The sequence below is a fragment of the Zalophus californianus genome, chromosome 3 (assembly GCF_009762305.2).
Source record: "Zalophus californianus isolate mZalCal1 chromosome 3, mZalCal1.pri.v2, whole genome shotgun sequence".
In the NCBI taxonomy this organism is placed as follows: domain Eukaryota; kingdom Metazoa; phylum Chordata; class Mammalia; order Carnivora; family Otariidae; genus Zalophus; species Zalophus californianus.
Window position 1 is genome coordinate 58994697 of NC_045597.1, and position 24261 is coordinate 59018957.

Below are 24261 nucleotides of genomic sequence, written 5' to 3' on the forward strand. Positions count from 1 at the left end.
GAGAATATTTGAGACCACATTTTTGTAGCTTTTCTGCCTTTTCGCTGAAAGCTTTGATGGGAAGTTAGAGTGGCAGCTAATTAGAAAGTAAACTGAAAAGGTAACTTTGAGTCCTTTGAGAAGTTTTTCACACATTTAATCATTTGCCCTTCCAATGGCAATGTTCCCTTATTTATAAAAGCGGGCTAACCCTCTGGACCCACGGTTTTGTACACGCAAGGCATCCCAATGCAATGATTCCTACCCTAAAACACACTTTCACCACAGAAGAATTTTCCCATGATGACAGTTAGGAATGAAATATTCCAGTCATTCCCTGACACTCCAGCAGTCAGAGCGAAACAGTGTTTACTGCTAGCGCTGTGGTCCTTCACCGTCTGTTCCAAGTTCTCAAGTGAGCAGGTCATACCCGCGGGTCTCCTCTGTCCCCGTGACCCCTGCTGACCTGTCCTACTTTTGGCCAAGCCGGTTCCGGGCTACCCGGGCCGCAGGGGGTGCGCCAAGAGTCGGGTGCGGAGGAGAGCCGCTGGGACGGTGCGCGGGACGGTGCGCGGGACGGTGCGCGGGACGGTGCGCGGGACGGTGCGCGGGACGGTGCGCGGGACGGTGCGCGGGACGGTGCGTGGAGGGTTGCGCTTCCCTAGGAACTCAGTTACAGTCAAAACAGACGGGCTGGGAACAAGGACGTGTGACGACTGAGAACATGGGCCTTGTTTCGCCAGAGCTTTCAGCGCCCGTGAGAAACCCGTATGTCCAGGCGCAGACAGGTGGAATGGTTTGGGCTCTCACCCCGACCCCCCAGTTTCGGAGAACTTAACCTGGAGGGCTCAGGGACGCCCGTCATTTGGGCTTCTGCTCAGGGGCCTGTGGTGACCCAGGGCCCGGGTCTGCAAGCCCACGGCCCTGCTGCCTTTGGTCAACCAAGGGCGAAAACTGCTTTTATCCATGTCTAGTACAGTGGCTCTGATTTCACATAAATCGTCACAGACTTGATTCAAATGAATACATTATTCTAGGTTAATCATTTTTCATTCAAATGTTTATATTCCATCTACGCTGAACAATGAATTGAGGAAAACCAGGCACCTCCTCCAAAGCCTTCCCAAGAACAATGACTTTCTGAAATGACACTTTCTGTACAAACTGAACAAATGAGACGGTGACTGTGGCGGGAGGGTGGCTGAGACCGTCAGGGGGCAGCTTTCTTCAAGTCCCGGATCTGCTTGATCAGGTAGTTCTTCTCATCGCTGAACTGCTCATCGTCCGTCCTTTCCTTTTGGAAGCTGCTCAGAAACTCAATGAGTTTGGGTTGATTTTTTAGTAGGATCTCCACAATAGGCTGTGTTTTGTGAGGACTGGCCACAAACACCTGAAACGTAAAGAAACCAATCGTCCGACAGGGAACGCACACCAGGGACGACAGAGACCCTTCTCGGGGTCCCTGTGCTCTCGAAAATGCAGAAGCCCCATATTATGCTTCCCTATTGAGGGAAAACCCGTAATTCCCCATCCAGGGCCGTGTTCTGGAGAGCTAGCCAGGAGCTCGTCAGAGCTGTCTGGGAAACAGTTGTTACTTTGTTTTGATTTTAAATGTCTTAACGTTTATATGTTCTCAACTAGACAGTCTTTCCAACAGAAAAGAACATAACAGATACCAATATACTCACCAACAACTTGCGCAGATTTTGCCATTTTACTTCAAATCTCTTTTTAAAGGAATAAAACACTACAAATAGACGCAGACTCTCCATCTGTCCTCACCCCCTTGAGCAGTGTGCCTCCATCCCCAAGCACGTTTCTATCCTTTTCCTCCCGCGACACAGATAAGCACGTAAACATAAACAACATGTAGTAGTCGAGTGTGCTTTTTTTTTTATAATTTCGTTTTTGAACAGGTAATATATTCATCTGGATACAAAATTCCAAAAAGACAAAGGTGAAAAGTTCCCCTCTTATCTTCCCTCCCCGGAGGTCATCAATGCTGTTCTTTCCTTCCTTATGTATGTGGAGCTGTAAAAATTTACAATTTCCAGGCTCCAGCTCCAGAGCTTCTAGCTCAGCAGATCTGGGGTAGAGGTCTGGCATTCTGTATTTTTATAAAGTTCCGCAAAGATTCTTACCTGCACTCCTGTTGGAACCACAATCCTAGGCTAGTGACTCAGCTGTTCTATAAAAGACAGCAATGACTATCATAATAGGACACAATAACTCAAAACTATAATACGGATTGCTATAATATTTCTCAATGGACACACTTCCCAGTTAGATGATACATATATGACGACATGAGAATGCCCATAAAAGTATGTGACGCCTATACAGCGCTATGGTTTCACGTTCTGGGCACCTCACTCCTCCAAAGGGCTGAGTGCTTTACCACCAGGCCCCCTGCACCATCCCATACTTCTAACAGTGCATCCTCTAGACACACTGTGGACAAGGATCGGTTATGGGGATAAGTGGAGGCTATAAGATTGAGCCCTCAAGTTTTCTCCAGCCCAGCAATCATGAAGAAAGAAAAAAATACACAAAGATGTTAAGGCCCTATGAGAGGGGAAGGAAAGGCTGTGAAGGTTCAAAGGAAGTGAACATGACATTAGATTTCTGGGTTTATCGTGTGACAGGTGAGCTTGTCCATGAGTCAGATTTTTCTGTTTCTTTTTGAGTCAGTTTGGTAGTTTGTAAGTTCCTAGGGATTTGTCCATTTCATTTACATTATCTAATTTATTGGTTAGATTACACTACAATTATTCATAGTATTCATAGTAGTCTCAACGATTTTTTTTTTGAAATTTCTATGAGGGAATTGAATTGGTAATCAAAAACCTCCCAACAAAGAAAAGCCCAGGACAAAATGACTTCACTGGTAAATTCCACAAACTTTTAAAGAAGAATTAACACCAGTCCCATTTCAAATTCTTCCCAAAAAATAAAAGAGAAGGGAACGCTTCCTAATTCACTCTATGAGGCTGGCCTTACCTGATGCCAAAGCCAGACAAAGACATGACAAGAGAACTTTATGAATAAAGATGTAAAAATCCTCCATAAGATACAAGCAACCTGAGTCTAGCATCCTATTAAAAGAATTATATGCCATCAACAAGTGGAATTTATGCTAGAAATATAAAGGAGGTTCAACATAATAAAATCAATCAATGTCATACACCACATGCATGGGGTTGAACTGTGTCCCCTCAAAATATGAATATTTACTTCCTAACCCTCAGTACTTATAAATGTGACCTTATTACAGACATAATCAAATGCAGATGAAGTCATATTGGATTAGGGTGGGTCCTAATCCTATGACTAGTATCCTTATAAGAAGAAGAAAATTAGGACAAAAAGACACATAGGGATCCACAGAGGAAAATACCATGTAAAGATGATGACAGATTTAAAAAAAAAAAAAAAGATGATGACAGATATTGCAGTTATGCACCTATAAGCCAAGGAATGCCAAGGATCACTGGCAATCACCAGAAGCTAGGAGACAAGCATAGAACAGATTATCTGGGTGAACCTCTCTGAAAGGACCCACCCCTGCTGACACCTTGACCGTGGATTTCTAGTCTCCAGAACTGTGAGACAATAAACTTCTGCTGTCTTAAGTCATTCAGTCTATGGTACTTTGTTATGGCAGCTCGAGGCAACTAATATACCACATTAATACAACGAAGAAAAGTCACATAATCACTCCAATTGAAGCAGAAAAAGTATTTGACAAGAGAATGAAGTTGGGCCCCTACCTCACACTGTAAACAAAAATTCACTCCAAAATCAATCAAAGACCTTAATATAAGAGCTAATAAACACTTTTAAAGGAAAATATAGGGATCTATATTCATGACCTTGGATTTGGCAATGGTTTCTTAGCTATGACACCAAAAGCATGAGCAACAAAAGAAAAAACAGATAAACTGAACATCAAAATATAAAACTTTTGTGTATCAAAGGACATTATCAAGAGAGTGAAAAGACAACACACAGCATGGGAGAAATATTTGTGAATCATATGTATGATCAATGTCTAGTACCCAGAATATACAAAGACCCCTTACAATTCAACAATGAAAAAAAACAAGGCTTTTTTAAAAGGGCAAAGGACGGGGCGCCTGGGTGGCTCAGTCGGTTGGGCGGCTGCCTTTGGCTCAGGTCATGATCCCAGGGTCCTGGGATCGAGCCCGCATCGGGCTCCCTGCTCGGTGGAGAGCCTGCTTCTCCCTCTCCCTCTGTCTGCCACTCTGCCTATTTGTGCTCTCTTCTCTCTCTCTGTTAAAATAAATAAAAATCTTTAAAAAATAAATAAATAAATAATAAAGGGGCAAAGGACTTGAACAGACATTTTCTCAAAAGAAAATATGTAAATGGCCAATAAGCACGTGAAAAAATGCTCAACATCATTAGTCATTAGGGAAATGCAAATCAAAACCGTAATGGAATATCACTTCACATGCACTAGGATGGCTACAATAAAAAACCCTGAAAACAACATGTTTTGGTAAGGAAGGGGAGAAATTGGAACCCTGTACAATGCTGGTGGGCATGTAAAAATGGTGCACCCTCTGTGGTAAACAGTTTGGCAGTACCTCAATAAGTTACACATTTAATTACCGTAAGACTGAAAATTCCATTCTGAAGTATATATCGAAAGAATTGGAAAACTCTGTTCAAATAAGAACTTGTACATGAATGTTCCTAGCAGCACTGTTCACAATAGCCAAAAGTCCATCCACTGATGAACAATTGCGGCATATCGTACAATGGAATATATTCAGCCATAAAACTGAATGAAATATTGATCATACTACAACATGGATGAACCTTAAAAACAAGAAAGCAGACTCAAAAGGCCGTACATTATAATTCTATTTATATGAAATATCCAGAAGAGGCAAATCCAAAGACCAAAAGCAGATTAGGAGATGCCAAGGGCCTGGGGTATGGGAAAATGCCTAATGGGTACAGGGATTCCTTTTGGGGTGAGGAAGATGTTCCAGAACTAGATAGTGATAATAGTCGTGCAACACTGTAAATATGCTGAATGCCACTGAACTGTACACTTTAAAATGGTTAGAATGGTGAGGTTTAGGTTACTACAATAAAGAAAAATTGTTACTTACGTATATTTAAAAAAGGACTGGTTTACATTGTTAGAATGCCTGACCTTTATATCATACCTATTAGTAGTATGTCAGAAAATCATATGCTGAAGCCAAATTCGTGGCTCCCATGGTTACCATTTGTTTACAAGGGAGCTGCTGTGAAGTTTTAGGTAGAAATTGTGTGGCATTTTGTGGTACCTCCATAAATAACTTATAAGTCTTTCTTTCTAAAAAAATATATTTATATATTGGACAAATGAAGCTTCTCTGTTTCAATCCAAAATAAATGTGAAATGTGGAAGAGTTTGCAGTCAGGCATCACTGGATTAACTACACTGAATCCACACACTGTATACCTAAAAAATGTTAAATTTGTTTTCCAGTTTTGAAACTTTCCCTATTTTAATTCTCTATGGCTCCTGAACTCTGCTGACTCTATAAAGGGAGCTACTGATCAGAAGCAGCCAATGCACCAGCACGGTTCCCTCTGGGGAGGGGGGGAGGCGGTGGTGGTTCGCTGAGGGCCCCAGTGAAGGCTGGAGATGAACCAGTGCCATTAGGAACGCACTTCTGAATCAAGGTACGCTAAGCCAAATCTTCTGAATATTAGGTCCAGTATAGGGAATTTCTTGGTCCTCTCTGTGCTGAACCCATTTTTTTTTTAAATGCTATTTTCAAACCATCCCCCAACAAGTTAAACAAATGAAACTACCTGTGGCTTCTCTTTTTACAGTGTGCTCTTATTGGCTGTATCCCTTAATTTACACATATTGCAGAAGTGTGATTTATGGAGTTCTCAAGCATGGTTAGAGAAAGGCAAATATCATGACCACAACTCAAATATTTTTAACTTAGAAGACTAAGAATACTTTGCTCTCTATTTTAAACCTGAATGCTTTTTATGAAGGATAAAAAAAAAATGCATGTCTTACACACTCATTCATTTCATTCAAATTCTATTCTGTCAAGAGGGATTTGCACTAGACAAGGCATTGGAAGGCTCATTTTCTGCTTTGCTACCCTTATTGTCTGGGAGGCATGCTGTAAGCCTAGAATGCTTCGTACGTGGATTTGAAACTGGGGCTCCCATGACAGTTACATGGAAGTAACTCAAAGCAAAGTTTCATTCCACTGAAGTATAAAATAAGGTCTTTTCATTCTGAAGGCTCACCCTCTCAAATGAACACAGACCTGAGCAATATAATGGTTAGAATATTTTGACACAGTTCTTGCTGGTATTGATCAGAAACAGTAACTTTCTTCCTGTTTAAGAAAGAAGGACCTGATCCCTGCTTCCGCAAGCTGGCTGATGTCTGTGCGCACCAATGAGCCCACAACAGGACCAGACCGGGCCCCACCACCTGGGCAGGGAGGAACAGAAACCCTGGAAGGAAGTGAGGATGGAGGAGGAGAGCAGGCTGGAAGTTCAGGATGCTCTAAACATCTCCTGAGATCCTCCTCCTCACTGCCACCATCCTTATCATCATCTTGATTAGGAAAGTGACACATGTGGAAAACTAGGAAAACAGAGAAAAAGAGACACAAAAAAGAAAGAAAAAAAATCTCTTAAATAATTCCTCCACCCAAAGATAACCACTGTGAACACTTGGTGTATATCCTTTTTTTCCTTGCATATAGCTATATGTAAATATATTTTAGACAAAACTGGGCTTGCATTCTGTACGTGGTGGTTTGTAAACTGCTTTTTTTTTAAATTTGATTTTATTATGTTATGTTAGTCACCATACAGTATATCATTAGTTTTTGATGTAGTGTTCCATGATTCATTGTTTGCATATAACACCCAGTGCTCCATGTAGTATGTGCCCTCCTTAATACCCATCACCAGGCTAACCCATCCCCCCACCCCCTCCCCTCTAGAACCCTCAGTTTGTTTCTCAGAGTCCATCGTCTCTCATGGTTCGTCTCCCCCTCTGATTCCCCCCCTTCATTTTTCCCTTCCTAATATCTTCTTCTTCTTCTTCTTTTTTTAACATATAATGTATTATTTGTTTCAAAGGTACAGGTCTGCGTAAACTTCTTTTTCACTGGATACGTTCTTAATATTTACAGGTTCTTACATTAAGGGAGCCAATCACCATTTAAGGTATAGTCAGGGCTATCATAATAGACATTGTAGTTCTGACAACTGCTTTGGCATTTCGGAATCCAAGTCTTTGGGATCTACAAATTGCACACAACTGTGGAAATTATGTAGGAAACTACAAATTTATTCCAAAATTACATGGAAAAGCCACTTTAAAAAATGTCTTATTCTAATAGTATTCACATTTCCTATTATAAATATTACTAGTCTTAATTTTCCTAAATTTTTAAAACTAGGCAATAATATCATAAATATTCAGTACCAGGATTAACAAACCGAGTCATGAGTCATATATTTATATACTTTTTGGTGATGTTGATAAAGTTGGTCACTAAAACCCATTACAAACCTTTCTATAAACAAACATAGACGATTATTTTATGAATTTTTAAAGAAATTATTTTAAAAAGTAGAAACGAGAGGTGAAGTCTTAATTACAGCTTTTCACTTGTTCTCCTCTACCACTTGGTGAAATAAGCAAAATGGGCACAAATGAGTTCAGATGAAGGCACGCTACTGTTGAGCACTCTGCACTATTTAGAGTAGCTGATGAAACATTAAGTTGCTATAAACACTTTTTTGCTATACTGTTAACATTTTTAGAAAAATTATTAATATTACATCAGCTCATAGCGGATTCCTCAATTTCCTGGCTCAACTGTTTTCTCCATCAGTAGATTTAGATTTGGTATGTCGAGACTGGAGTGGTGGCCTGCTAAAAAAACAGGTCCTTAAGGAAGTGGGTAATTGATGGTTAGGCTTTCACCAAATTAATCTGTAATTCTGCATTCTTTTCAGTAAGACCACACGGAAATGATTCTCAACTAGGACATTTCTTGTTCTGTATCCTTTTTTTAGGTGAACTGTCAAACTGGCTGTTGTATTTTGGACAGGCTGAGGGTGGAGCTTCTTGTTTTCGTGGAAATAGCTATAGCAGCCAACTGCTAGGATCGGAGCGGCGGAGCAGTCCCCTCGGGAACATTTTTGTCCCTGGCCAGGCCTGAGTTCCAGCAGTCCTAAGAGGTGAGCCAAAAGGCACAGACCACCCCATCCCCGACACGGTTTGGTGGGAAGTGGCATCATGGTCTTTGCTATGAAGGAAGTTAACAGGGAAAGGAAAGGGAGCTCGGCTCATAGCTGATAGCTACGTTCATATCGGGCACATCTCCGGGAAAGGCAGGATCACTGAGACAAAGGTCTCCAGAACCTAGTGTCTTAGAACTAGACTACTGACTTGAATGTAACTCTTGCACTTTACAAGTGAGGAAACAGATCCAGATGGATTTGCCCAAAGTCACTGGTGGCAACTAAGCCAGAAAGAAGACCCAGGTCTCTTGACTTCCATCCAACACTTTCCCACCACACCCTCCTGCTTGTCCACAGCAGAAAAAAACATGAAATGGTATCTCATTCAATTCCTTGAATTTACCAGCAAGCTAATGAAAATAATCTGGCAAAGACATTTTTAGCAGTGTGTTCCACATTTTCTGCACCTTATGGAAGGTGCTTTTTTGGGGGAAAAACACTATTAATACAAGACTGTGAAAAAAACCTCTAGGACTCAACTGTTACTTTTTCTAAATGACAAAATATTGTATTTGGCAAGTGAACAATTCAGTTCATACTTTGGTGGTGGCAACATAGTTAGGGTACAGGATAGGCCAAGTTTATACACATACAAGTAAACAAGTGGTCAGCTATTTTTAAATGCACCTACTCTGTCCAATGATTAGATGATCCAAATTCTGAGGACAGAAGTAGGTTATTTCTATTTGGCCACCCACTGAATACTTCCATAATACTGCATTTTTGAACAAAATTATATGAAGCTTGTTCTCATCTAGGATGATATATTAGAATTCCATGGGAGCTGAAGGACATGACACACAGCCTTCTACAATTTCTTGGGTCAGAGGGGTCTTGAGAGGATCTATCATTTCTACTGGGTAGGCATCTTCCAGTGCCACAGCAATTCTGACATAGAGCAGAGTACAACAAAACATATCAGACTCATTCCTACTATGTGCTCTACCAAAATCTAAAATTTGTGCCATACTTGCCTTCAGATTTTTAATAAAATAAAACACTACAGACATAACTGGAGGCTGTTGGTCACCTCTTAATGACACCATCCTCCTCACTACCCCTCCCGCTGAGGTGACTGCTATCCTGAATTTGGTATTTACCATCCCCATACAGGTTATTAGATTATAACTGTGTAAGTCTGAATCCATATATAGTGGTGTTTTGCAGGTTTTCAAACTTTAAATAAATAACATCTTTTTAATGTTTGTTTATTCCACTCAATGTTTGGGATTTACCCACACTGATCTATATAACTCAATTAATTTTAACCCATTACTGTATGCCACTGTACGAATATAACACAATTTATTTTCCCCATCTCCTGTTGATGCCCATTTGTGTTTTTTTCTCATTTTACACTATTCTTAACAATGTTGTGATAAACATTTTGGTACATGATTCCTTATGCACATGTACAAGAGTGTCTCTAAACACTGAGGGGTGCCCCTGGATGGTTCAGTCGGTTAAGGGTCCAACTCTTGATCTCAGCTCAGGTCTTTTTTTTTGAAGATTTTATTTATTTATTTGACAGAGAGAGACACAGCGAGAGAGGGAACATAAGCAGGGGAAGTGGGAGAGGGAGAAGCAGGCTTCCCACCAAGCAGGGAGCCCGATGTGGGGCTCGATCCCAGGACCCTGGGATCATGACCTGAGCCAAAGGCGGATGCTTAATGACTAAGCCACCCAGGCGCCCCTCAGCTCAGGTCTTTATCTCAGGGTCATGAGTTCAAGCCCTGCATTGGGCTCCATGCTGGGTGTGGAGCCTACTTAAAAAAAAAAAAAAATTGCCAAGAGATGAGATTTCAGGATTGAAGGATATGTGTACGTTCAGTTCTTTATTTTACTAAATTGCTCTTCAAAAGTGGTTGTACCAACTTACAGTGTATAGACAGCTTTCCACTGCCCTCCAACCTTACCAATGTTTGATTTGTCAGACTTAAACATTTTATCATTACGAAGAATGTAAAATGATAACCTCATTGATATTTCATGGCCATTTCCAATGTTACCATAAAATGATCATGTTCACCTATTTATTGACCAGTCAGGTTCCCTCATCTGTAAATGACCAACTTGCATCCTTTGCCCATTTTTCTATTGAATTCTTTCTCTAAATGATTTGTCAGTTATATGTATCACATTCTATCCTGTCTTTTCACTTTGCTTATTTGATCTTTTTGAACAGAAGTTCTAAATTTTGATGTAGTTGGGTGCCTGGGTGGCTCAGATGGTTAAGCGTCTGCCTTCGGCTCAGGTCATGATCCCAGGGTCCTGGGATCGAGTCCTGCATCGGGCTCCCTGCTCCTTGGGAGCCTGCTTCTCCCTCTGCCTCTCTCTCTCTGTCTCTCATGAATAAATAAATAAAAATCTTTAAAAAATAAATAAATAAATAAATAAATTTTGATGTAGTTAACTAAATACTTCCAATTATGTTTTGTGGCCACAGTTAATCTTAGGCCATTGTTCTACTACAGAAATTTTAGAATCAGCTTGTCAAGTTCCAGGAGAAGTCCCGTTGGGATTTTGAACATCATTGAATGGAATTTATAAGTTAGTTTGGTATTTGAATTGCTCTAGTGGCTCTTTGGACAATAAAGACCTGGTGGCTGAAAGATGGACTAAATTTTTTTTTTTTATTAACCTCTCAAAGCAACAATTACATACCTTATAAACTGCCATGTCTCTCCCATTTACAGATTTATAAACTCAGTCACTCAACAGACATTATAAAGACCCCCAAAAACCTTTGAACTCTCTTGACTCTTAATTCTATTCCAGATATCTATCCTAAGAAAATAACCCTAAATATGGGGGCGGGGGGAAACCTAGCTGGATATAGAAAATGCTCATGGCAGCATTCCTCACAGTAGGAAAAAATGGAAATAACCTAAATATAAAAAACAGAGAAATGTTTAAACTAGAGTAAACAAACCCAACGATGAACTATGCCAATAAAATTCCTGGCTCTAAAATCCATATAAAACAACAATGAATTAGTGTTCACTTCTGGCAAAGCATTAAGTGATAAAATTAAGATATCAATTTTGTGTACCATATGAATACAGATGCAGAAAAAAACCTTCAAATATGTGCACGGGAAAATAAAATTTACTAAAATCTTTACAACAGTTTGGTTAGAAGTAGGGATTACAGATGATTTCTCCTACCCCCTGCTTAAAAAGATATACTGTCTAAAGTTACTAGGAGGCGATTTTGTTACTCTTACATCAAAGAAAAAAATATGAGAAAGAACCCAGTGTTATGGGGAGCTAGTTTCCATTTATAGCAAAATGCATGTAAAAAATATTTCTAACAAGTAATAAAAGGGAGCAGTACCCCAGTATTTCTTCAGTGCTTCATTTAAGGCTCAAAGAAACACTTAAGGCAGAAAGCAAAGCATTCAAATTCCGACAGTCGGGATTTGGATTCTGGCTCTATCGCTGATTATTTTAGTAACTTTTGGGAAACACTATCCACCTATTTTCTCAGTGGAAAAAATGAAAATATTTAGAGATAGGGATTAGAAACAAATGGGCATTCATTAAAATACCTCTAAAATTTCATCCAAGTCATGCAAAACAGAAAGACTGCCTATTTCATTTTCTCTCAAGTATAAAGGAGAGTAAACAGCAGGGAGTTTGCCACTGGAAAGTGAAAAACAAATGCCCATGTTACTTCTGTTGCACTTTACCTTAAAGACATGGAAAGCTTCAAACTGAATGTTGGGACTTTTATCTCGAAGGAGGTTCATCATCAGTTTGAGGTTCTCTGGCTTGCTGATGTACTTTGTCATAATGGCAAAGTTGTGTCGGTCCAGGATCAGTTCACCTAGCAGCTACAAAAACAAAAAACAAAAACCCAAATCAGAGAGATAATCTATCTGAGAATCATCTGATTCAAAATATATTGCACTTCTCCCGGAAAAATCAAACTATAAATGTGGTTAGGAATGTTGATGTGAAAAAAAATTGAGTCCTTAAGTGCATCTTATGTTTAGCACCGGCATGAAAGGAGTAGTTATTATTGTTATTTTAAGCTTTTCACACAGTTTTGCTAAAGTCGGTGATTAATGCATTTCTGAATCTTTTCTTTTTTTAAAGCAAGCCATTGCTGCAGCTTAAAAAAGCTCTCTTTGTAGCTCTCACCCAGAGCTAGCCAGAAACGAATTTATTATTTTCATCACTCACTTTTTAATCTTGCTTCCCAGTACTGCATTATTTCTTAGGCATTATGGTAGAAATAACAAAATTGACTCTAGAGTTATACCTCCCTTCCTTGAATAAATGTACTCTAGTAGCTTGCTGGGGAAAACAGGTTATGCCAAGTGAGTGTTACCTTCCCCCTAATATTTTTTTTTAATTTTATTATGTTATGTTAATCACCATACATTACATCATTAGTTTTTGATGTAGTGTTCCATGATTCATTGTTTGCGTGTAACACCCAGTGCTCCATGCAGTACGTGCCCTCCTTAATACCCATCACCAGGCTAATCCATCCCCCCACCCCCCTCCCCTCTAGAACCCTCTGTTTGTTTCTGAGAGTCCATAGTCTCTCATGGTTCGTCTCCTGCTCCGATTTCCCCCCCTTCATTTTTCCCTTCCTACTTTTTTTTTTGTAAACATACAATGTATTATTTGTTTCAGGGATACAGGTCTGTGATTCATCAGTCTTACACAATTCACAGCGCTCACCATAGCACACACCCTTCCCATCCCCTAACTTTTATTACAAAACCAGCGAGATAGCCTGGGGGGGAGGTGGCGAGGAGAATCACTGACCCCAAATCCATATTAAGTTTAATATGTACAGCAAGTTTTTATAAAAAAGTAAAACAAAACATTTCCTGGTGACAAATTAATAGCTCCCCCCAAATGCAGCATTATTCCATGTTATGAACTGCAGGTCTGTGCCTCCCTAAAATCTACATGTGGAAATCCTAACCCCAAATGTGAAGGTATTAGGAGGCAGGACCTTTGGGAAGGTAGGATCGCAGGAATGCGACAGGTGCTCTTATCAAAGAAACCCCAGAGAGCTCTCTGCTGGCACCTTGATCTTGGACTGCTCAGCCTCCAAAACTATGAGAAACAAATGTTGCTTAGGCCACCCGGTCCAGGGCATTTTTGTTATAGCAGCACAAACAGATTAAGACACTTCAAAACAAAATAAAAATACTCAAAGTGAGAATAGTTGAAGGCCCACTAGCAGCACAGTTGACCATTCTTTACCTCATAAACTTTTATTCTCATATAGGAGTAGCAATTCCTAAAACTTCAGCAACCAGGCAGCTGAAGTGTACCCTTCACAAACTTTTATATATAATCTACTTAGTTTTCGAATTCTCCTATTCACCAGACTTTTTCTGGATGCCTCATTGTACTGATGGTTAGAGAAATCCTGGATGGGAGGAGAAAGCAACTACGGGCTGGCTGTCTATCACAATACAGTCCAGCAACAGAACCCCAGAGGTGTGTATGTGGCGGCGTGTGCTGTGAGTATACGAGTGTGTGTTTGTGTGTGTCTGGCTGCCAGTAAACAGCCACCTTGCATCTTGTGTCTATTTAACAAATAAGAACTACATACCTTAAAGTTAGTTTAGTGCCCAAAAATAATGGTTGTTAAGCATAAGACATGATGACCACTGCTGGATGTTAGCTGGTTAGTCTCAAACATGGGTCAGTAGTCATGTAAACTATTCAACTTCATTTTCCTTAATCTCTCTGAAGCATCTAAAGCTAACTGAACACTCTTCTGGACACTTCTTCTTTGCTTTTGGTTTCAAGGCCACTGCATTCTTCTGGTTTCTTATCTCTTGCAGCTTGTTCCTTTGCTCCTGTGTTTCTGCTCCCCTTCCTTTTGCTCTACACATGTAGGAATTTTCCAAGTGGTATATGTGAATCTCTGATCTTTTTTCTGTCTCCAGTCTCATCTATGCTCATGGCTTCAACTGTAACATCTAGGAAGATGTCTCCCAAACCTACATTTGGAGTCTCAGTTTCTTTCCTGAGCTCTATACCAACGTTTCTAACTGCCCACCTGGTGGCTCCAGTGGACCACTTTGCTGGCCAATCACACTGGTGTCTCTGAAACAGGGAGACAGGGTGCTATCTTCCTACATGTTTACATGTCAGCAGAAGGGCCCCCAGACTCTCAAAAAAACCCAACCACTTTTGGTTGTAAAGCTGTATATATGTCTATGTATATAAGACATACCCACTTAAGATATACATGGGTATATATAGATATATGCCTCATTACAGATAGAGATCTGTATCTACATCTACAGATTCTATATTGATATAAAGATATATTTATATAAAACATAAAAATCATTATATAATACATATCACATATATACAAATACATATAGTACACACATACACCTATTAAAAGGTCTTTCAACAATAAATTTCATTAAAAAAATTTACCCTTAAAATTTGCATGCACACACACACACTCAAAGCATTTAACACAATAAAATGGAAAAAAATTGTTTTTAGTTCTCTGTATTCGATTTTATAGGCTTCAATATAGAGTAAAGCCAAGCACAGCAAGTAGAAATAATGAGTTTTTTTTAAAACTTAGGGTTTTAATGAAACTGACCAGAGCCAAAAACAACCCCCAAAATTCTGCCAAACTTCTTTTGAATTATAATCTTTCTTGCTAGTAATTAAATGACTCTGAAGAAGATAAGAAATAAATTCCAAAGCTCCGTCATGTGAGGGGAAGGAATTTCTCTGTTAATTATTTTTTATTGACACCAGGAATCTAAGCACCCCAAGGTAGTTCAGAAAAATTTAGAATATGATTATCAAAAGATGGCAGCCAATACTTCGGAGTCAGAAAATTGCCTAGCTTTAAGACAGTTTATCACTTACAGAATACTGTAAGTATGTAAGTTTGCTCCCCACCAAATTTCTCTTACATATTGTATTGTAAGTATTTTCTGAAATGATGAAACATATATGTACAAAATAGTACAGAATTTGGAGATATAAACATGGCTGTGTCAAAACAGAACATATTGCTACCACAGACCTAATTCTCAAAAGGAAAAACCAACAGTGCACCAGCAGAGCTCTCCAAAACATTTTTCTATTAAAGATAAGAAGACACAGCTCTCTCCTTGAATACGGTGAAATTAGTCTATCTTAGTGATGTCTCTGCCTATAATCTAGCATTCAAAAAAGCCAAACCTTTAGTACTCATTTTAACAATTTCTGCATTCTTAGATATGCTTTATCTGTCTTTTACTAGTTTTCTTCAGTGTCCAACCAGTGCTCAGTTTTACCAGAGTGCAAATAAAATATTTGTGAGACACGCACTATAAAAGATTTTAGGCAAGAGCAGCAGCCAACACAGTATGTCTGGGTGGATTAATAAAGAACAGGAAAGAGGCCTTCTGAGTGGGGTTGGGCATCTGTAAATAAGGAGGAAGCACAATCAAGTGGGCAAGGGACAGTTTCAATACCACATTCAGACTCAGTGCAGAGGTGTCTGGCCCCAGAGCCATGTGAAAAGGGGGCTGGATAGTGGCGAGCCAGGTGGCAGCAGACAGCAGTAAAGAATGAACCTTCTCGCTCCCCTATGCTCCCCACCAAATTTCTATTACATACTGTACCAATCACACATGTGCTGAATTAACAGGCTTCTATATCAAATGCAAATGCGTCCTGCTAGGGAGCAGGACAAGGTGGGGTTGACAACATCTTGAGAACAGAATGAGGGCAATGGGCACATGGGTAGGAAGAGATGACAGGGTAACAAGAAGGAAAAGCAGGAAGGAGCCCCAGAAGGGAGACGTTAAGGGGAACAATTGTTAGCTTTATAACTTCACCGAAGGCCCTAGCAACAGTCGATCGCAGAAAAATTTCTATCACCAATTCCTGTCACTGCTGAAAACGGTACGAGGGTAAATTCTAAAGTCTATGACTCTCAGCTTTCTTGATCCCAATTTAGTTCAATCACCTTAGTTCATACCCATGTTGCTACTTTGGTTCAGGATCTTATGGATTCCCATTAAAAAGAGGAAGGATTTAGAAAATGTATGAGAGATTTCTTATACACTGGCGTCTCGGAGCATTGTCAGCTCTGTTTACTGTTCAGTTTCTCCTTCCCTCCAAGGGCAATGATCTCTTATAATACAGAACAGCTCCCCTGTTTTGGGCTGTGCTTGTGGAACCCTTTACAAATAAGGAATTCTATTCTTTAGGTACACAGCTGTGGCAACAGGATGAGGCCTTATTTTCAAATGCTTTAACAAGCTTTCTGAACATGGGAGAGCATGGCAGCTTGCACTCAAAGGATGCCTTATTTTCAAATGCTTTAACAAGCTTTCTGAACATGGGAGAGCATGGCAGCTTGTCACTTGCCTTTGTCTGAGGCTTGATCTCATCAATCCAGGCTCCAGCAGCAAGAGCAGTGAACCCAAGGTATATTTTCCATGTGGATCACCTCGTATGGGTTTCCACGCAAGGGGAAACTCAATAAAGAGTGCTGAATGCCTGGCTGAAAATAGCACACTGACCCCCCCCCAACAACGGGTAATCCTGGAGCAGCAAGGGCACAAATTCAGGGGCAGGCGGGTCCTGGCTAAGGCAAAATCACAGGTAAAGTGAACTGACAGAAATGTCATACAAAATACTCTTAGTTTATCACTTCAGTTAAAAGTGTATTCAGTATTTAGAAACAAACACATTGTTCTATGAATGTCACTTTCCCAACATGTAAAAATAATACAAGTGATGTTTAGTAAGCCCAAACATCATATAAAGTGCCTGACAAAGCCAGCCGATTATTATCCACCAGTAACTTTCTTTGGAATATCTGAGTGGGATCTGAAGGGTAGAGATGCAGCTCTGAATGACGTCCCACTCCCAATAGGACCAGTCCTACCTCCTCTTGACCAAATGGCTGCTTCCAGGCACTTTTTAAGAAAATTAATTTATTTATTTGAGGCTGGGGCGGGGGGAAGGGGGCAGAAGAGAGGGAGAGAGAGTCCCAAGCAGACTCTGTGCGGAGTGTGGAGCCCTATGTGGGACTCAATCTCGGGATCCCCAGATCACTACCTGAGCCGAAACCAAGAGTGGGACGCTCAACCGACTGTGCCACCCAGGCGCCCCCAGGCACCTTTACACCGAAGGAGGGAAGGCTGCTCACTGACTATGTGGCCCTACTCTGCTGGGCTGCCTGGGCTAGGGGAGAGCGAACTTCCACAGGCATTTCATAGGTGATATAATCTACAAGAGCAAATGCCACTTAGTTACATAGCAGCACCCCTACCACCCCCGTCATTGCTTCCTGTCCCTGCGCCCTCCTTAACTGTTCTAAAATCCACCTTAAAGTTATATATTTATCTTTTTCTTTATCTATTGTCTGTTCTCCTCCAACAGAATGTAAGGTCCATTGAGGTGCCACTTCATTTTGTTCTTGGCTGTCACGGTAATGTTAGGAATAGGAGCACATAAATATTTGTTGACCAAATGGAATGCCCTATTACCCTCCTCACCACCCCCAATAATTGGTCCAACTAAACTATTTGCAGATAATTGAGCACTGACTTTATTTTCTTTTCCAGCTGGAAATATCATCTTTTAACCTCCTTCCAGAGTCTGTTTCAGGGTAATACTAGCATTTTTAGAAAAGCACAGTTTTGGGTCCATGACCAAGTACCCAAATTTATTAAAGATTATTCTTTTAACTCTTAAAGAGTGACTGTTTTCATATTTCAGAATCTTTGCTGGAAATACAATTTGAACATGTCATGTTAAATGATGAAGGAATTAAAAATGACCTACAGTAGAACACTAACAAGAATGCTCAGAATATGGAACCCAGCAATGCAAAAAAAAAAAAAAAAATCTTTAGAAAAATATGTTACAAATCTGGGGGTTAAGTGCTCAGATGGGGGTGAGCCCCATCACATAACCTTTTCCTCTCCCCTTCTCTGTAAAATAGCCCACAAAGTCTAGTTTACAGAGAGATGTATAAGAGAAATAGGGTCATTTTTTCCTGTTTCAGATACACTGAAAGAGAAGTATAGGAGAACCTTGCTGATTCTTATAAACAGTAATTCAGATCTTAATTTCAAGCTAAGAGTGATTTCTTTTCATCTCCACAAAATACGCCCTAGGAGAGAACTGCGGTTGTATTTAAATTAACTTAAGCTTGATTTTCTTTCGGAGCTGAAATATACTAAATTCTACTTTATCATGTACGTATTATTTATATTGTTACTTCCAAAAAGTCTTTGAGGCAGGACACTTACATTGTTTTGCTACAAAGTACAGTCATAACATGAAACATATTTCCCAAGCTACAAAAAAAGGGACACCTTAATTTTTCTCTATGTACTTGTCTGCTCAGAGCCATCATTTACTAGTATGATATCAACTGGGACTCTTAAAGAAATTTGATATTACCTTTATTTTATTTTATTTTATTTTTAAAGATTCCATTTATTTATTCATGAGAGAGAGAGAGAGGTAGAGGCAGAGGGAGAAGCAGGCTCCCTGCTGAGCAGGGAGCCCAACGCGGGGCTCGATCCCAGGAGCCCGGGATCATGACCTGAGCTGAAGGCAGACACTTAACCATCTGAGCCACCCAGGCGCCCTGTAAGCTGATATTACCTTTAAAGATTGTCTCTTAGTCACATAATTCTCAGACTGAAGCAATTTCTCATAGTCTTCAAAAATCTAATGAAAAGAAAATAAATATTAGAGTGTAAAACCAGCAGTGGTTTCTCTGTATTAGGTTTGCTTGCTCTCTTGCTTCAAAAGTAAATCCCCAACCCACTAGGCCAGTGCAGCCCAGCTGCTGTGCTTTGCATCTGTCTCTGTGCATAATAACTCTATGCTGATCACACTGTCCACAGGGAGCTTTCCCCCATTTCATCATCCTCACTTACACATAAAGACATTGAGGGGTAGGAAGGTCAAGTGATACAACAGATGTACTTGTCCATTTTATTTTAGTTCTGCAAATTAAAAATTGAGTAGAAAAATGGAGTATTTGAGTCTTCTCAATACATTCTTTTGAATAAAACATCTATTAACTCATCTATTAATTGAGTAGCAAAATAACACCTTTCATGCCATTTTAGAGAAGTTGGTAGCTGGTAGCTATTAGCACATGAATAATTTAGGAGAAGATTCAACACACTTAGGGCTTCACATGATACCCCATAAAGAATCAAACTGTCAAGTTCATAGTGTGAACAGGTAGAGGAATGGGGCAACTTTTGCCACACAATGGCCATGCTAATCCCAGCTGGTCTCTCTGGAGGACTTCCACTCTCCTCAAAAGCTGGGGCATGCTGGTGTTTGGGGCCCCTGTTTCCCCCTGTGGCTGTCAACCATTGCCTGGGGCCTTCAGTTTCACACAGAGTGCCAGACGCTGGGGAAGCTAAGCGTCCACCTCCTACCATGCGAGGACATGCCTCAGAGACCACAGAGGTGGGAGGAGTGAGCCCAACGGAGAACTGAAGGCAGGAGAGTCCAGGAGCTGAGGAGGGTGGAAAACAGTCCTGGTCCTCAGAGGGCCGAGCGTGAGGTGTGCGTGCACGGATGCGATGAGGGCAAGCAGTGCACACGGAGGATAACTTCCAACAAGGAATTAAGAAAGTGAAAAGTAAAAACAAAACCAGGTAGTGCACGTTAAAGTCATAATAATTACACTCTTTTATATGAAGGACTTACTGTTTATTGTCAGGATTTTGTGGGACATGAAATTTATTAAATTTTGTGGTAAGTTTTTTAAAATTTTAGTTCCAGTATAGTTAACATACTGTGGTATATTAGTTTCAGGTATATAATATAATGATTCAACACTTCCATACATCACCTGGTTCATAATGACGAGCGCACCCTCAATCCCCCCCACCTACTTCCCCTCTGGTAACCATTAGTGTGTTCTCTATAGTTAAGAGTTTGTTTCTTGGTTTTTCTCTCTCTCTCTCTCTTCTTTTTCCTTTGCTCATTTCTTTCTTAAATTCCACATGAGTGCAATCGTATGTAACCAGAAACTTCAAATACATGTATAACGTATGACTGACTCCCCAGGACGCCAGTTTCACATGCTCCCATTTCATAGTTTACTGCTAAGGAAATATGAAACTCAGAAAGTATGAAATGTCTGAGGGAGCATGAGGTCTCAGAGGTGGTGTTCAGGTCAGTGCAGGAGGCTCTGTGTCTGTGAAGCGACCAAATTACACAAGACGTGACTATAGGTACAAAGACAAAATCGGGTAAATAAGGGATCAAAGAGAATGAGTTTACAGTCTTCCAAATTATTGTGTACTATTTCCTGAATGCAAAGCATTCCTGCACAACACATTTACATCACTCATTCCACAGAAAAAATTAGTAGCTGATGTCGCGGGTTTTGTCATAAACTATCTCAGCTCTCTTATTTTCACTTATTATAAATGGACATCTAATGGGTCTTTAACATTCCATCTAGCATCTACAGTCTCTGATCAGGTTCCTGCCTCTCAGGGAGCTCAAGAACCAGCCAGTAAGGTACAGACACACCGTAATACAATGTGGAAAATGGCGGCAGCCGGGGTGGGGAGGGAACACGCGTGCATGCATGTGGATGGGTGGGATTAGGGAAAGCTTCCTAGAAGAGTCACGTTTCAGTGGAATCTCAAAAGGATGGGTTGGATTCACCATTTGAGAAGGGACTTGGAAGACAAATATTTTGGCATTTCTACAAGTAAAACTAATCAAGCAAGTAAAATGATTTCTTTTAGTGAGGGTGGAGTGCTCTTCTATGGTTACCTACTGCCTCTTAAGGGCAATATGGATGCTCTTAAATCAGGATCAAAGTAAGCAGGTGCCAGTCATTTTCTGGAACTCCGGATACAACAGAAACAGGTGTGAAAAATGAGAAAGCCCTGATCTCCTGCCATCCTCAATTTTCCACAAAGTTTCCTGATGACCTGGCTTCCAGGTAAATGGACAAATTGGGTGCATGGTAAACTATGGTTGGTGTCTGTTGTGAATCATATATAGGAGCGAGTGTCCACAGATCTAAGCGGGGGGGAAGAGAAAATGAGGTAAAATCTTAAAAAGGACTTCTACTTACAGTGTCATAATTTTGTTCTAAGAAGTCTGCGACCAACACTTTATGTCTGGTTAGTAAGTCCTAGAAAAAGAACAGTTAAGTGAAATAAAATTATTACAGCTAATAAATTTTATAAATCTCGTTTTTCTAAGAATTTTATAAATCCATTCATTTGAAACATATAAAAGTTTCTGAAGAATATTTTCTTTACATCAACAAAATTATTTCCATTCTTAGTTTAAGATGTGAAATACACGTTTGTTTCATGTCAACAACAAAAAGTTTTAATTCATATCATTGTTAAATTTATGACAGGAATAATTTAACTAGTGAAACAAATAGCACCTAAGAGATGGGGTTTACAGTATATTTCTTCAAGCCATGACTACACTGTGATTATGATCTAATAAATATCCAAATAAAGTTTATGATCTATTTGAAATGTCGTTAATAGCTATTTTTCTTTTTTTTTCTTTTTAAGATTTTATTTATTTATTTGACAGAGAGAAACACAGCGAGAGAGGGAACACAAGCAGGGGGTGTAAGAGAGGGAGAAGCAGGCTTCCCGTGGTACAGGGAGCCCAACTTGGGGCTTGATTCCAGGACCCTGGGATCATGACCTGAGCCGAAGGCAGACGCTTAATGACTAAGCCACCCGGGTACCCCCCCTATTTTTCTTTTCTTTTTTTTAAAGAATGCCTAATGGCTTAAAACCGTATCTCATAAGTTAACTTAAAAGATTTTTAGGGATTTCAGCCTTTAGTTTTTTTACTTAACCACGTTTAAAACAGAGGTGCCAGTATAAAACAGAGGTGCCTAAGGACGCTGGGAAGCTCAAAAATGACACTTAATTGAGCCATCGCAGGCTCATCCTGCTCTCGGGTTAATGGACTGTGTGGTGGTGTGCAGTGACTGAGTCATACAGTGCACCCTTTCAGAGCTAAAGACAAGTAGACCAATCTTATTACAGGCATAACTCTCAGAAAACTGAACAAAAGCATAAAGGAACATTTGACTGTCTTCAGCTCACACCTAAATTATATCCTTAATTCACCTTAATGTTGAAAGAAAACAAGCCTCACCTAATCCCTTTTATATGCTTAGAGGCTAAATACTCTGGGTAGAATGTAGAATTTAATTAAAAACATAACAAAAATTTTAAAGTTTTCCAAAATAAGTTCTTATACTTTAATACACATTTAATTAAAACTTCCTAAAAGCATACAGAAGATCCACAACATAAATTCACAGAGAACAAGAAGGCAGCAGCAATGGCAAAACTCACCTATTTCTATCTTATTAAGTAAAATATTTAATGCATTCTTGCGCTATTAATTTTCAAGTTCAAGAACAATGATATCATTTCATTACTTATCATCACATCTTGATTGACCACTGTGCCTATTGGTGGAAACCGGTACTTTATTTCCCAGTAGAACATTCAGTATTCTGGAACTGGAATTTTAAAATGGGAAAACCCTCTATAGGAATTCATTCCTGATCTGTCTGAGGTCAAAATTCAACCTAGTTCCTCTCTCAGGGGACCCCCCCCCCACAAAAGAATAAGGTAGTTCCACGGTATTCTTTGTGGTGTCTAGTTTTCAGACACCCCCTTCCTTAATGTCTTGAGCAGGATCAGTGATTTTTCTGACCTGACCCTGGTTAGAAAGGGTTTCTTTCTGAAGGCTGCAGCAGACCCTGGCTCCACCTGTTGCAACAGTCGGCAGGCTTGAGTATGGGGACTGTGCCCTCTCATGGCCCCAGGCCTGCGCACACAATGATGGAGGCAGCCGATGGAGCACCGTGCAGATGAGTGCTGCCTGGAAAGGTTTCCATTCATTATACATTAGTGCTACTCCAAAGAAAGAGGAATCAGGAGGGAGTCCTGTTAGTAGCACCTCCGCCAAATTCCAAGGGAAAAAACTTGAAATAACTTACATATCCAATAATAGAAAAATAAAATATGATGGGGTAGAATTCCTCCAGCAAGTGTAGATGGTGGGTGCAGCCAATAAATGATTCTCTCTCTCTCTCTCTCTCACACACACACACACACACACACACACTCACGCTCATGTGTATATATTCACAGTTATACCCTCAAATTTCTGTACGTAGTAGATGCATGTACAAAGCTGGAGGAATTGACCATATATATACACATACACCCAGGCGTATATATACACATAGTACAAAGACAAATATAATTGCTGCATCATTATAGATCACATGAGTGGAAAAAATTAGCTAAAATCCGGGCGCCTGGGTGGCTCAGTCGTTAAGCGGCTGCCTTCGGCTCAGGTCATGATCCCAGGGTCCTGGGATCGAGTCCCGCATCGGGCTCCCTGCTCCGCAGGAAACCTGCTTCTCCCTCTCCCACTCCCCTTGCTTGTGTTCCTGCTCTCGCTATCTCTCTCTCTGTCAAATAAATAAAATCTTTAAAAAAAAAATTAGCTAAAATCCTACCCAAAAAGGAAAAAGCAGAAAGTTGCAAAGAAAAATAAAGTTCAAATTTTAAATAATTTAAAATTTTAAAAATTATTTGAAAGTGTACTCTTTCATTGCACCTCCTCACAATTCTGTTTTGACAAGACAAAGTTTTGCATAGTGTATGTATCATGCTAAAAAAATGTGATATTGCTAAGTGAGTGACTTCTGCACACCTTGGGAGACCCAGGGCGGAGTGACAGAGACACATGTGACAGTAGATGGGCCAAACAGCAGCTACCATTCATGGAGGATTTACTCCGTGTCGCAGAGCATGCAGAGCGCTTTACACATGCTATTTCTAATCTTCACAATTCTGCAAAGCAGGAATTATGTTCCTTCATCTTCATAGATGAGGAAAACGAAACTCCAAGGTTAACTACTTGCTCAAGGACACAGAGCCAGTCAGGT

The 24261-nt window shown here is 40.1% G+C and overlaps 1 protein-coding gene across 10 annotated transcripts in view; it reads right to left on the reverse strand.

Annotated features, from left to right (window-relative positions):
* Nucleotides 1-1090: 1090 nt before the first annotated feature.
* The window catches only part of CAB39L (calcium binding protein 39 like), a 114665-nt gene continuing 91494 nt past the window's right edge, over nucleotides 1091-24261 (reverse strand). For all 10 annotated transcript variants that reach the window (XM_027588641.2, XM_027588636.2, XM_027588640.2 and 7 more), the window contains 4 exons: nucleotides 21385-21444; nucleotides 18927-18992; nucleotides 11990-12133; nucleotides 1091-1369 (listed from right to left, as the gene is read on the reverse strand). In XM_027588641.2, the coding sequence (XP_027444442.2) occupies nucleotides 1190-1369; nucleotides 11990-12133; nucleotides 18927-18992; nucleotides 21385-21444 (450 nt within the window). In that variant the 3' untranslated portion in view covers nucleotides 1091-1189. The remainder of the gene's footprint in view (nucleotides 1370-11989; nucleotides 12134-18926; nucleotides 18993-21384; nucleotides 21445-24261) is intronic.